Below are 14,038 nucleotides of genomic sequence, written 5' to 3' on the forward strand. Positions count from 1 at the left end.
AACAAGAAAACAAATGTTTCTTCACTTTACCTATAATTTATTAATCTAATCTGGAAAACTCATTTTCAAGCCTTCTAGACACACAAAAACATCTTCAATAAATGACTCGTAAAACTCCTGCCTCAAAGTCACTGATGTTCCCCGGAACATATGCCCATAATCACAAGTGTTACTTTTGCAGAATGGTAGAGAATCTTTTAATGACAAAGGCACTATTTATATTCTAGTCTCAATGTATTCATGTGTTTTGAAATTTTTGACCATTTAAACTAAATTTTTCTAGGCCTCTTTCTGCCTACATTCAAGAGTATAATTTCTTTGGATTTTAAGTGGGTTTTGTGTAAAACTAGCTGTAATTAAACTGTCATAGTATATTAATATTTTAAGCACAATACACAGAAGAAACAGAAGCTAAGCATTTTTCTGCAGCAATTAGAACAATGGAATTGTAGGCAATAATGGAAAGTGTTGTATAAATAAATGTCATGTCTCTTACCATGAGGAATAAATAAAGAGAAGAGATACAAAATAGACAGACAGTACTAAGCAGTTGCTTCCATCATATTAATGGAACCTTATTCTGTTCTTTTCTCCTTAAATCTTCCCAACGTTTGTCATGTAACCAAGCACTGCTGAATCTGGAAAGGTGGAAAAGGAAGTTGACCATGAGAGGATCTCCAGATTAGAGTTTCTCTCTACTTCACATGTTTACTTTTGAAATATGTCACAAGTTCCATTTTTGCTGGATTTCAATATTAGATATAACCAATTTGTGCATAACTGCCAGCCCTGCAAACCCAACCTGCTTCTTCGGAATTCAGTTGAGCTCTCTTCATTATTGTTTATTTTGACAATCCCAATGAGCTAAGTACTGTACAAACATCAAACAGAAAGATGATCCCTAATTTTATGAATTTATAAACAGAAGACAACAAATGGACACATCCAGATGGTAGAGCACAGAAAAACAAGACAGTATTTTTCAATATCATAGACTGTGGTCTCAATAAAACCAGCAGCTTTTGTCAAGTTTTTGTAAAGCAACACCCGAGAATTCCAAGTAGGACACTAGAAACAAACGGGGGGAAAAAGATATATTAAAAACTAGAAAAAAAAATTTCTAGGGAATTCTTCCAGAGTGTTAAATACAGCATGAGAGAAAAACCAGCAATGTTTTTCATAACTTAGTCAGCAGGCAATAAAGGCTGCCAACGCAGATTGACCAGCAGTAGATAACATATCTGACTGCTATCTGAGCACTGGCACATAGCTTACAGCTTATAGCCCTCTATCATGAGGGCAAAGACAAATAGTTTCTGTTGGATGTGATATAAAAAATGGAGAGGCAACAACGACACAGTCGTATACATTTTGCTCTGTTATCACTACAAGACAATATTCTCATGAACTTAGAAATGCAATTATGTAAGTTAAGACACAAGATGACAGAAATTTTAACTGTATGGGTACGTACATTAGAAATATCATGCAGAAAACTTTCTAGCTTTTCACACTCTAACCTGGATGTGAAGACCTAGAGAGGAATGAGAATCAAAGGTGATGCTTGGGCACTAGATCTGGAACTGGGTAATATGGCAAACAGTAGCTAAGAAAGGAAGGGAAGATTGTGAGCTCTGCTAGGTAGATATCTATCAAGACAAGAAAGTACAACACTTTAGTTTGGAAAGAAGACAAGGATTAAACTCAGAGGTACCAGCACAAAACAGTATTTATATCCAGCAACAGATTCCATCAACAGATTGATTACCTAGTTAACAATGTTTCTGTATCATCAACTTTTATAACATATTCTGTAAGCCAAAATACTATTTCATTTAAACTTGTTTTTATCTTACTCCAACAATAACCATATATAAGTATAACTATTTGAATATAAACGATTCAGCTGATGTATAAAAAAGCCTAGATGGAATCAAGAATACCCTCCTTTAATTGTCAGAGTTAAAAAAAACAAACAAACAAACAAACAAAAAACCAACCAAAACCCCTGGACATGAACATGATTCTGTATTACTTAAAGAAAATCTTTGAGAACAACTTCTGTAAGGAGACACGAATTTTTGACCTTTTGTAGTGCATCTGGCTGGGATGGAGTTAATTTTCCTCACAGCAGAAGGTATGGTTCTGGGCTTTGTATTGATGATTAAAATAGTTGATAACACTGCCATGTTTTGGCTATTGCTATACAAGCTATTAGTGCTTGTACAGCATCAAGGATTTATCTTTATCATGCTCCTCCCTCTTCCCCTGCTCACCACAGTAAGTAGGCTGGGAGTAGGCAAGAGACTGGGAGGGGACAAAGCTGAGACAGCTGACCTGAATAAACCCAAGCAATATTCCATGCAATGTCATGCTCAGCAAAAAAAGCTCAGGGAAAGGAGGCAGCAGGGGGGATGCTCATGGCTACACTGTTTGGCTTCCCAAGCAACAATTAAACACGCTGAAGTTCTTTTTCCACCTTCCTGGGAGTGGCTAACATCTGCCTGCTGCTTTCCATACTAAACTGTCATTAACTTCATCCACAAGTCTTCCTACCTTCCTTCTATTTTCTCACAAGAAGGGAGTGAGCAAGTGGCTGTGCAGGTGTTAGGCTATTGGCTGGGGCCAACCCACCTCAACTTTTAAAAATATTTACCTTGACTATCTAATGTTTGAAAAAAGTCTGTATTTGAATACAGCAATCCTTACCTACTTTTCAGCAAATTTATTTCTCTAGCATGGCACAAAAGTAGATAGTACATATGAAATAAAACTTTGTGACAAAGTTCTGCTTGTGATAAATTATTTCACAACTGAGTCCAAATTACAAATGTCTTGAATAAATAGAAGTAACACGGAAATAAAATTATGTATTTTAATAAATTCTCTATTTTAATAAAAACATTAATTTAACACTGGAAAGTTCTCAAAAACTATTTTTATAGTAGAAAAAAAGTATCAGTAACCGTATGATTATCAATGTGATTTGGAGAAAAGCAAAGCAAATTTTCATATGCCACACATACGTTCTCAACTTGCAAGCTAATCAGGCAAACAGACTTAAGTCACTGTAGCTAGCTTACAATCAATATTTGTCTAGTTCTGAAAGACCTTTCAAAGACAAAGATATAAAGATATTGTTGTAATATGAGAGGAAAATTCAACTGAGACTTCTCTATCTTTCCATGCTAGTGAAGTTCAGAGATTTCCACAGAATAAAAATCAAGGTAAAAATCATACTGAGTCCATTATTTATTGTACTCATTTACCTGTCAGTATAGAAAATGAAGTTGAAATACTGCAGAAAAAGAAAATATGCCATCAAGGGAAAATTAAATCCGTACACAAAAATATTTGGAAAGTCTCTCAATAAACTGATTGTGGGTTGACTGGTAATTGAAATATTTACCAGAATTCTGACTTGAACAACCAAATTAAATTAGACTTTTCAGTACAGTTGACTAGAAGGAAACTTTCAAATAATGAAGAAAAGACACACAACAAAGAAATCAGTGTACAAGATGAAACTGAGATGAGTAATATGATGGGCCATTTTAATTAGGTGAACTTGCAAGCCCTTTCTCCCTCCCTTATCACCCAAACAAATAGTTACACACATCAAACTAATTAATAGAATATAGAGTCCATGAATTAGAGCAAAGATATTCACCCACAGAACTCAGAAGAAACCTCAAGAGAGCTCAAGAGAGAAAAAAATATTAAAGGTGACTTCCTACGAAATTCGGGATATTAGGAAAAGCAAACAATTTCATTCTCGAAAAGTCAGTGGACTAACATGAAAAATTTCAAGAGAATAAAAAACATTTCTATCAGAGAAGTTGATACAGAAAGTATTTTTATATATATATATATAAAAATAGAGTTTCTTACCAGAATACATTTCACTGTGTGAATTGCACTAGGGTCCTTGTTGTTAGCTGCCCAATGAAGTGGGATTTTTCCTTCAATATCAGGGATTCCGATATTTGAATCATGTTTTATGAGAAGTTTCACATGCTCTGGGTTATTGTAGTAGGCACTCCAATGCAATGCAGTTTGCTGGAACACAGTATTCACAAGTTTTACAAACACGTTGAAAAAATAATACAAAATGAAAATTAAAGAACCTGAAATATGATTTAACTATGTTTACACAGAATGAAAGAGACCACATAGTACAACTCTTCTGCTCAAAGTAGGGCCAATTAGAACAGGTTGATCAGGAGGATATTGTCCAGTCAGATTTTTAGTTATCTCCACACCATCTTACATGAGACCCACACTGAGAAGCCCTTATTATTGGAATATAAGTATTTCTGGTAGGAGCTTAGTTGCTTGGTATCTTCATATAAGGATTTCTTGAACTATGGCAGAAGAATGCTGTTCATGCTACTTAGCCAGACAAGAGAGCAATGCCATCAGATGCAGCAATTTTAGACTTGAAGAAAACTTTTGAGCTCGGTATTAAGCAATCAAGTCCAAGTTAGAATGATCATCTGAAGCAGGCCTCAGCACCACAGCTGCACTACAGAACAAATGCAGTAATTAGTTTGGTCCCTCTTAAATGTGAAAATCTTTTGGAATAACACAAATTAATGGAGAAGCATTTAAGAAGATTACTCTCCAGTAGTGGAAGATGGCACTGAGTACTGACACTGGACTTGGACCTATCTTGAGCAAAGGTTTTGACTTTCTGTACTGTCCTTGATCACCCAGAATTCTGAGGTTGGATATTACTGAATCTAAAGCCCACTGACTAACCCATGGCAGTCCAATAAAACAACAAAAGGCAATCCATGCTCCTATTGCCAATTCCTGACCGCCAGTAGCATTTTTATGGGAATTACTGATGTTCATAATTACAAAAGCAAACCAATGTCTGTGGGGTTTTTAAACAGCAAAGTGTTGGTACATTAACAAGTATTTTATTTATCAGGCACACATCTCCCAACTGCCAGGTAGCAGAGGGTTGTAAGACACAGAATGAATTTTATTTCCCATCTCTCTGCAAAATTTTACAAGTCACTTTTCTTTGAAAACTGAGAGAAATAACTGCTGTGGGACATTTTTGTATAAACCTATGATACCCTGGATTAACATTCCTGAATAGTGAGATAGAACGTGTGAGTTCACTATCATATCCTTAATGTCTCTGTAAAGGAGGGAAGCAAAAAGGAGCTTATTTGTTGCTTTAAGCTGTTAGTTTAGTACCATGGTAACATAATATGATAGGACAACCTTTTTATCTATTTGGTAGTTCACTGAAGAAGAGCTCATTCTAAAACACAACTAGAGGGGCTGCAAGGAAAGGTCTGATAACTGGCACCATGACATACAGCCTAGCACCATAAAGCAAGTTCAAACCATCACAGCCTGTCGGAATTTGAAGTGGAAAAACTTCTAGCAGTAGAAATCTGTAATAGATTAACAAATGTTATTTCTTAAGTGGAGTTGACAAATATCCCTAGAAACTGACAGATGCAATGAAAGCGAAAACTTTTGATTACCAGGAGGCCAATGCAGCCTTGGCTACCGGCTTTTCTCACCTACAACCTGCTTTTCAGTCAGTTACATCTACTTCCATGTAGGCAAAAGACAGTTGTTCTCCCTCATGTTCAGGAATTATATTCGACAATCTTGATGCGCACAGTTGCAGTAAGGGAAACAAATAAAGTATGTGCCCAAGTGGGTCAAACGTGTTGGGCTCTGTCCCCGAGACCACTTTTCATCAACCTGAATTCCATTTTTGCTACTGTGACTACTCATGACATGAACGGCAATAAAAGTGCTCTACACTTTGTGGGAAATCTGGCAATGCTTTAATACTGCCTTGGAAATCTGCTAAACAACAGGCAAGGTTCCTAAAAGGTTTTGGCTGATTTCCATATACCTTTGTTAATTAATTAACATGGTCAGGAAGTCAGCATGACCTCTCCAGAATGACTGCTGTAATTATAGTCAGGGTTTCCATGATACATGTTAGAGTATCCTGGAAGGCAAACAGCTGATTGCTAGGGCACAGGCTGGCTCAACTCCATTGTTCAGAAGGGACAGAAGATTCATTTGATGGAAACTGGGCTTGCAGCTGCTTCCTAGATGATAAAATCAGATAACAATTTCAGGGTTTAAGCAGTTATATCTCTAGAAAGTCCAGTCCCCTTCTCTTACTATGTCCTCTTGTGGTAGAATGAAATTCCACTACATGAGATACAGAATGATGATTTCCACTAAGACCAACCTTGCCAAGCTAGTACATTGGTTAGCAGCTGATCCAAATAGATTTGATCAGAGCAGTCACATTTGAATCAGTGGTAGATTAGTGCCTGGTTGGAAAGAGTTTCTTCAACAATTCCAAGATCACTTACAAATCGTAAGAAAGAGACCTTCCTTCTCAATGCTTAAAAAGCCTCCATCATCAGTAACAGTTACACTTATATTCAAATACCATGCTTACCTTAACAATGGTAGTTACAGAAAATTGTTTTTCAGTCTTCCTTTTGCTATCTACATTCACAGTGTCTCACTTTTTGTTACTATATCCTTGCAGAAAAAGTTAGGCTTTGGGAGAATTCATATCTCTGGGTTCTTTGAAATAAGTGTTTTTCAGATTTCACAATACACAAACTGCTCAAGCACATGAAATTTAAACCAGATATTCCCAGATTAAGAGGTCTGCAATAATTACAAGAAATCTGTCTACTAAAGGCAATGTGGTCATCTCCCAAACGGAACACGCATTAAGCATGCCAGCAAGAGGGATGAATCTGTTCTGTTCAAAATGTGTGTGGAAACACAAGAAATCCTTTACCTAGAATATCTGTCAGGACTGTGTCAAAGTTCCATGCCTCCTCATACCCTACTATTAATGCTAATGGAAGCAACTGTTTGATATCAGTTCTAAATCAAGCATTGCTAAGCACTCAAACTTAAGAACAACACTAATCTGAGCACCTCAAAAAAATATGGTTACCATATGCTAAATAATCATCCCTTCTTTTAAAATGGATTAGTGTGCTATTACTGTGGACTCTTTGTATGAAGAGTAATAGTAAATGAGAACTGTACAGCATTTCCCTGCTAAGATCCATCATCTCTTCTGGATGGTCACTTTAACGATAAGTCATTTTTAACAAACATCAGTAGATTATTTCCTGAGGCTCTTCGAAGTCATTGTGCTTCTGAAGCAGGCTGGTAATTTTATTGATGTGGTGGACCACGATGTGACTTTGCAAAGGGACATGAGACAACTCATGATGACATATGCAATACATGATATACCTGGAGATGTCCTGGCCTTTCTAGCAACTGTTGTCACTACAGATACAGAAAATTATTCTGAACAACTTTATTCTAAGAAGATAGTAACATAAAGCTCTGAAGATGTTAAGATCACATTTTCTCCCGAGGAAGTCTTCGGTTTCACAAAACAGATGTCAAAGTAACTAACTGGTGCTCTGCTTCAAATGAAAGTCTCATGCCAGAATGTCAATCAAGTTCATCATCACATCCCTCTCACTAAATGATGCACTCATGGAAGCAACAGTACATGCGTATTGATAGCAGACCTTCTACTGCCAACTGGTCCATTTAATGATGATAATAATAATATCAACAATAACTTGATACTTTTCATTGTCCCTGTTAGAAAATCTTCTTGACAAATGGCATCACATTCTATCCCAGGCCAAAATAGTCACGTAGACTAGTAGACTCTAGAAATTGTCCCTTTTTACTTACAGAGATACAGACAAAAGGACAACCAGAGAGATTTAGTCTATGGTTATTTTTACCCTTGGACCAGCCTTGTGGATGGATGTGAAGGAGTGGAAGTGAAGGAGTAAAGTTGAGCCAGGAAAAAAGGGGATGGTGGTGGTTTAAAGGTGTTCTAATTTTTGTCTCCATTTCTCACTACACAAAACTATTTTAATTGGCAACAAATGAAACTCATTTTCTTTAAGTTGAGTCTGTTTTGCCTGTGACCGTAACTGGTGATCAATCTTCTTGTCTTTATCTCAACCCATGAGATTTTAAATCTATTTTCTCCATCTGTCTCGTTGAGGAAGGTGAGTGAGAGAGCAGCTGGGTGGGCATTTGGCTGCTTGCCAAAGCCAGCTCACCACACATTTCTAAAGGGTAGCACCTACGGACAGCTAATATTGACAAACACCGTGAAAGCCTTTTGCACAAAGTTTTCTAGTGACTCTTATCATTAAACAATTCTAAATGTAGAGTTTTTCCAATGAAGAAAAGCAAGATATGCACATGCTATCCAGATTCTAACAAAGATCACAATGTTACAGAAAGACTTAGACCTTAAAATCAGTGGGTTTTGAATCCTCTATCATTCTAGGTACTCTCAACAAGAATGTCAATGAATTCATTGCAATGAACTTTTACATCATTACTGTCAGGAAAATACTAGTATTTCTAAAGGTGATCATTATAATGCCGGTGTTAGCCACTATTTTAAAGACTCAGAAAAAGTTTGTTATGACTGAAATATTTTTTCACACACAACTGTTTGATGTAACACCAGTCTCTAAAGCTGCGACAAGTACTGTCTTAAAATAAGCAGTATCTTTACCTTGTTTCTGTCCTGGGTATCCACTTCTCCAGGTGCCATATGTTTTAGCAACAAAGCTAAACATTTTGGGCTTTTGTGACGTGTAGTTAAATGTAATGGTGTCATATCTTCTAAGTCCTTCTGCATCCAGTTCCCTCTACGAGCCAGTAAAAGTTTCATGAATCGGTAGTTTCCCTGGGTAAAGAAAAATACCAAAAATTTATTCCAGTTTATCAAACCAAATGATATTGTTTAGATATATATACTGTTGTATTACAGTGCTTAAAAATCCAGACCAAAACAGCTCTAAGCTTTGGAAACACCTAATGAAGATTTTTTTGTTAAAAAACATTAACTCTTGTTATTTTAAGTCTGTTTTGCCACTTGGTATTAGATATATATCTTCCATTAGTGGAGTACATAAAATGGTTCAGTAATATCAAAAATTCTGCAATATTTCCAGTGTTTCTTGACAGTTTATCCTCAATAAACATCAAGTAAAAACTGAAATAAGACCACTACAGGCTGTTTTCAGCAAGGTAGATAGTTATCAGATGAGGAATAAAATTAAACATGAAGATGACAATTTTCAGAATGAAAGTAAGAAAAATCAAGAGGGAATGATTCAGAGAAATAAAGCGTACTCATGTGAATGGTAAATATACATTTTTTAATTGGGGACTGTATATGAGTTTTGCTCTACTGTATGCATGATAAATTGATGGGACAGCTAGCTTTGTAACACATTTAAAATACTTAATACTCTGGACTTAGTAGGTTTTCAAAGAAATAATGTAGAAATGCTCCTGTGACTAATAACTGAGGGTGGATCCCAAAGAAAACAATCTGGTTTAACTTTGCAAATCATTAAAGAAGCCAAAAATTAAAAGATATAATCATGTAGTCATTAAGACGCTGTAGTGACTTAACATATAGCCAGACTTGACTTGCTACTGCCCCTTGCTTGGAGGTTATTTTCCATATAACAGAGATGCCACATATGACATTTTGATGCTTCCAGTTCAATACAAAGTCTGTTGGGTTTTTCAAACCATCTTCAGCAGGTAAGCTTCAGTCAAGGACCAGTAACACCTGGAGCAATAACCCATAAAAGCAAACCATCTGGAACCATCTTATGTAATCATGTGTTAAACATTCTTATTTTTTTCCCACTCTAACTTTTAACCTTTCCTAAAGTGAGTGTGCTGTCTTCCAATGTTTCCCAAAATATTAGTTTTTGCCAATTTCACAGTTTAAGTAAAAGTATCAATTACCTATAAATATAATGAAAATAGAAAGCTCAGTAAGTACTGACTCCCCCCACTCAGGGAAAAGCTGCAGCATTTGATGAAGCTTTATTAGACAACGCACACAGGAAAGGTGACACAAATCAATAGAAGTCATGCCTTTGGATTCTTCCACTTACGGAGCTACCTGCAAATTAACATATTCAATTCTGCTACAACTCTTTTATAAATCCTGTATGTTAACTCATTCCCTTTAGGCTGTCTTCAGAAAAAACAATAAAAAAAAGGTAACCATGTAGACAAGTGCAAGCAGTACTAATGAACGGGGGCACTTCTGTGTATCATAAGACTCAGAATTGCAAATTGCTTTGTCAGCAGAAAGGTAGGGTGGAGATGGGCGAAAGGATTCCAGAGGCCCCCACAGTATCCAGTGCCAGGGCATAAAAAGATTCCAGTTTCCTTTTTCATCGCAGCTATAAACATTGGAAGGGCAGATTTTACATATATTACTGTTCTGCTCTTTGTCTAATGAAAATGGAAGAGTTGAGCTTTATGTGGCAGAATGGATTTCACCAAGTATGTCTGAAGTAAACGAATGTGATTTCTTTTCTCTGTTACACTATTTTATTTTAAAATACAAAACAGGAAAGGCAAATCATGAGTGAGCTCAGACAAAATAACCTCTTCCTACTTCTACAGTTTACTGTCATCAGTCCTTGCTCTTCAATGAAAGCCTGCAAGAAGTCTGCCAAAAACCTTACCATAAGCCTGCCTGAAAATGCAAACTTCTCTTGTCAGAGGCAGCATGGCTACTTGTGCTCTTCAACAGCATTCACGGCAAGTAGTGACTAACCTCTTTCTTCTGCTGGATGTCAGGGAAAGCATAACCTTAGGACATTTTCCCTTTAATACACAGACATGTATCAAGGCATACAATGAAGTACAGAGGCAGAACAGCATAATGTCTGCACAGCTACTAATCCACGCAGAACACACTCAGACTGAATTCATGGTAAGTTTGGGAATGAGTTAGGGATAAGAAAACTTAATGCCATTATATTTTACAGGTAAATAAAAGAAGAATGTGCAAAACTCATTAAAAAAGAAAAAAACTAGCAGAAAATCACAAAGTATCATGATGTGTTTGGGAATTAGATCGGGGGAAGACAACATTAAATAACTTTAGAGAATATTAGTCTCGGAAGAAATAGAGCTGCTTTTCTCCATCACAGAGGATAATGTATTTGGTTTGTTTTCAGTATTTCCTGCTCAATGTGCATGCATACACATGAAAGGGAAAAAAAAATTCTCTTGTTGATGGATACTTATTGGAAGATTTACAAATATATTGTGCTTTTTGAATGAATTCAGTGAAGAGTCAAAGTTAAAATAATACATAAAACTAAGGAAAAATGCAGGTTTATTATTAGATTTTCTTTCCCTATACTGTATTTTACTTCTGCTGTTACACATTTTTCCACCAGTTACTACTATATTATTCTGTTGCATGCTTAACCACCAACAAATCCATCTCCTTAGGAAATGAATCTGTAATAAATCCCCTCATTCTGAAATACAAAAGATTCTGTTTCTTCCAACTGATTTAAGATTTATTTTTTAAACACCACCACAGAAATCACCTGTACTTACACTACTTATTTTTAGTGATCTTATTTATGCTCTTACTTCTGACTGCTGTTCTTTTCTTTAGTAATACCATGAATGTTGCTGTGTTACTTTCACTTGTTAGAAAATAATACCATCCCTATTAATGACAAAGGAAAAATTCCCCACCTTCAATGGATTAGTGCTTAAATTTGTAAATATGCAATGTATCAACATGTCTCAAAGGCAGATTTAATTTAGGTCTTTACTAGGTAAAGAGGGGGAAAAGTATGCTTAATCTGAAAAGCAGTTACTAGCCAAATTCCTTGTAAAATTTTTCTGTATAACAAGTCTTTAAGCTTTCTGGTTTTTACTCATAGAAAATGCATTTGATTGGTCTAAAGATTCCTGGGCATCATGAAGTGCTTTGGTTAGTCCATGGTTTCTTAACATTGACCATGTCTCTAAAATGATTCTGTTATACTGGGAAAACATGATGAGCAAACAGGATTAAACACTGGTAAGAAAACTCAGTTCCTAGTAGCCAAAATTTACTATTCCAATGCTGATTGTAAAAATTCCTTTATATTCTACGGAAATTATTTTTAGCCAAAAGACTCAACTCTGTATTCAAACTACAGCACAGTTTCAGAGAACAGCTGACAATTAGCTTCAGCATAAACAAAATAAATACGCTATAACAAAATTTCAGCTACATATACTAACTGCAATGGAGTATAACACATTTTTTGGTAGACAGTTCAATAAACAATCATTGTTCTGTCATCAAGTAATGACTTTGAAGAAAGTCCTGGGCCCCAAGATTAACTGCTAAGCAGTCAGAAAACCTCTCTTTTTCTGAATGCTTCAAAAGAGAAAAGAGTGATGGGAGAAGTATCTTAGTCGGAATCAATGAATTTGCCAGAATTCAGGTTATCCCCAAAACTGAAAAAGTTATCCCCAAAATTGCAAATTCACTCAGAATAAAACCCAACTGTGTAGTATTTTCAATGTGACTCTATTGCCAGGAACAGGTTCCAGTGGAAAATTGCCAATAAAGCCTTTTCTACATACTTTTTTGGGCCTACAAGATAATGTGTTTATTTCTTCATTCATCTAAACCAGCTTTTTCAACCTATTTTCTCCCCCTGGCCTGTTGAGGAAGGGGAGAGAGCAAGCAGCTGGGTGGGTATCTGGCAACCAGCCAAGGTCAATACACCACATATGGTCACCTAAGTGAAAGGCTAAAGAAAAAATGAGCTCTGTACTGGTAACAGTGTTGTTATGATTCTAATCACAGGTTGATACTGAAATTACTGATGGCTGTATTACCAATGCACTAAAAAGATTAGCCTCACACTTCACCTCACGCCACTCTACACAACCTGACACAGTCCTGCTCTAAGCTTCCCAGCTATCCTGTGCCTCAGTTTCAAACACTTCCTCGGAACTTGGCCCACAGTACCTTCACTCAGCAGTGGGAAGATCGGGGAAAGAACATTTCTTTTTCCTTTCCTTGGACCAGTGGCAGTCCTCTTCCCTAGCAAACTAATGGAGAACAAGAGATCTAGTGTGTGACTGAACCTAACATGCATATGGCTAGAAGGAAAGACAGGGATTCAAACATCACTGTAAAGCCCTGCTGGTTTCAGCCTTCCCACAAACAAATAGGCAGACATAGGTTCCTACTGGTCCATTGTTCCCTGGAGTCAGAGAGGGTTTAGACTGGATATTAGGAAGTATTTCTTTACAGAACAGGTTCTTAGGCGTTGGAATGGGCTGCCCAGGGAGGTGGTGGAGTCCCCATCCCTGGAGGTGTTTGTTTAAGAGTCAGGTTGACATAGCGCTGAGGGATATGGTGTAGTTGGGAACTGTCAGTGTTAGGTAAATGGTTGGACTGGATGATCTTCAAGGTCTTTTCCAACCTAGATGATTCTGATTATCCAAAACAGTTCAATTGTACTGCAACATTTAGAGCAATCATTTTTGTATTACTGTTGGGAACGCTTAAATAATGTTATGTGCCTCTACTAGTTGGCAGCACAACAGACCAACAAACCTAACACGGAAAACATGGCCATAAAAATACAGCTGTGCAAATATTCCAGCACCCAAAATGAAAAAGAGGTCTTGGTAGACCTTTCTGTTCCCCACATGATATCTAGCAGTATAAGAAAGATTCAGAGTTAATAGCTTTTTTTTTTTAATTTACCTTTTCAATACATGTAGTTAATTTAATACATTCCAAGACACATTGTTAAAGCTTGAATCTTAGACTACCACAGAGCTAGCAACAAATTGCTGTAGTTAATCCTTTTTCTTGTGAAAGGTTTTATTCTTCATGTAAGCAAAATTCTTCCAAAAATTTCTTAGCATAGATGACTGTTAACCTCCTTAACAGGTGACAGGCTATTCTCTCCTCAAGTGTGAGACCTCACGCATGTTCCTTCCGAGACCCAGACAGCTTAATTTGCCAGCAGAGAGGTCATGTACAGAGCTCTGCTACATTCAGTAGGAGCCTGGCAATGGCAGCTGGGATCACTGCTCCACTATTAGAGATAAAAGAAGAACAGCTGCAATTAATACTTACTAGGAACATCTCACTCCCTCTCCTCTTAGCTGG

The 14,038-nt window shown here is 36.7% G+C and overlaps 1 protein-coding gene across 3 annotated transcripts in view; it reads right to left on the bottom strand.

The window, feature by feature from the left end:
- Positions 1–501: 501 nt before the first annotated feature.
- LOC113476993 (inversin-like) overlaps positions 502–14,038 on the bottom strand; it is a 48,601-nt gene continuing 35,064 nt past the window's right edge. For 2 of the 3 annotated variants that reach the window (XM_026843046.1, XM_026843047.1), the window contains exons 4-7: positions 8,585–8,758; positions 3,892–4,059; positions 1,475–1,534; positions 502–638 (exon numbers count right to left, since the gene is read on the bottom strand). In XM_026843046.1, the coding sequence (XP_026698847.1) occupies positions 615–638; positions 1,475–1,534; positions 3,892–4,059; positions 8,585–8,758 (426 nt within the window). In that variant the 3' untranslated portion in view covers positions 502–614. The remainder of the gene's footprint in view (positions 639–1,474; positions 1,535–3,891; positions 4,060–8,584; positions 8,759–14,038) is intronic. The other variant, XM_026843048.1, reaches the window with a different exon arrangement.

The sequence above is a fragment of the Athene cunicularia genome (genome assembly GCF_003259725.1).
Source record: "Athene cunicularia isolate RWA chromosome 2 unlocalized genomic scaffold, athCun1 chr2_part1, whole genome shotgun sequence".
In the NCBI taxonomy this organism is placed as follows: Eukaryota; Metazoa; Chordata; class Aves; order Strigiformes; family Strigidae; genus Athene; species Athene cunicularia.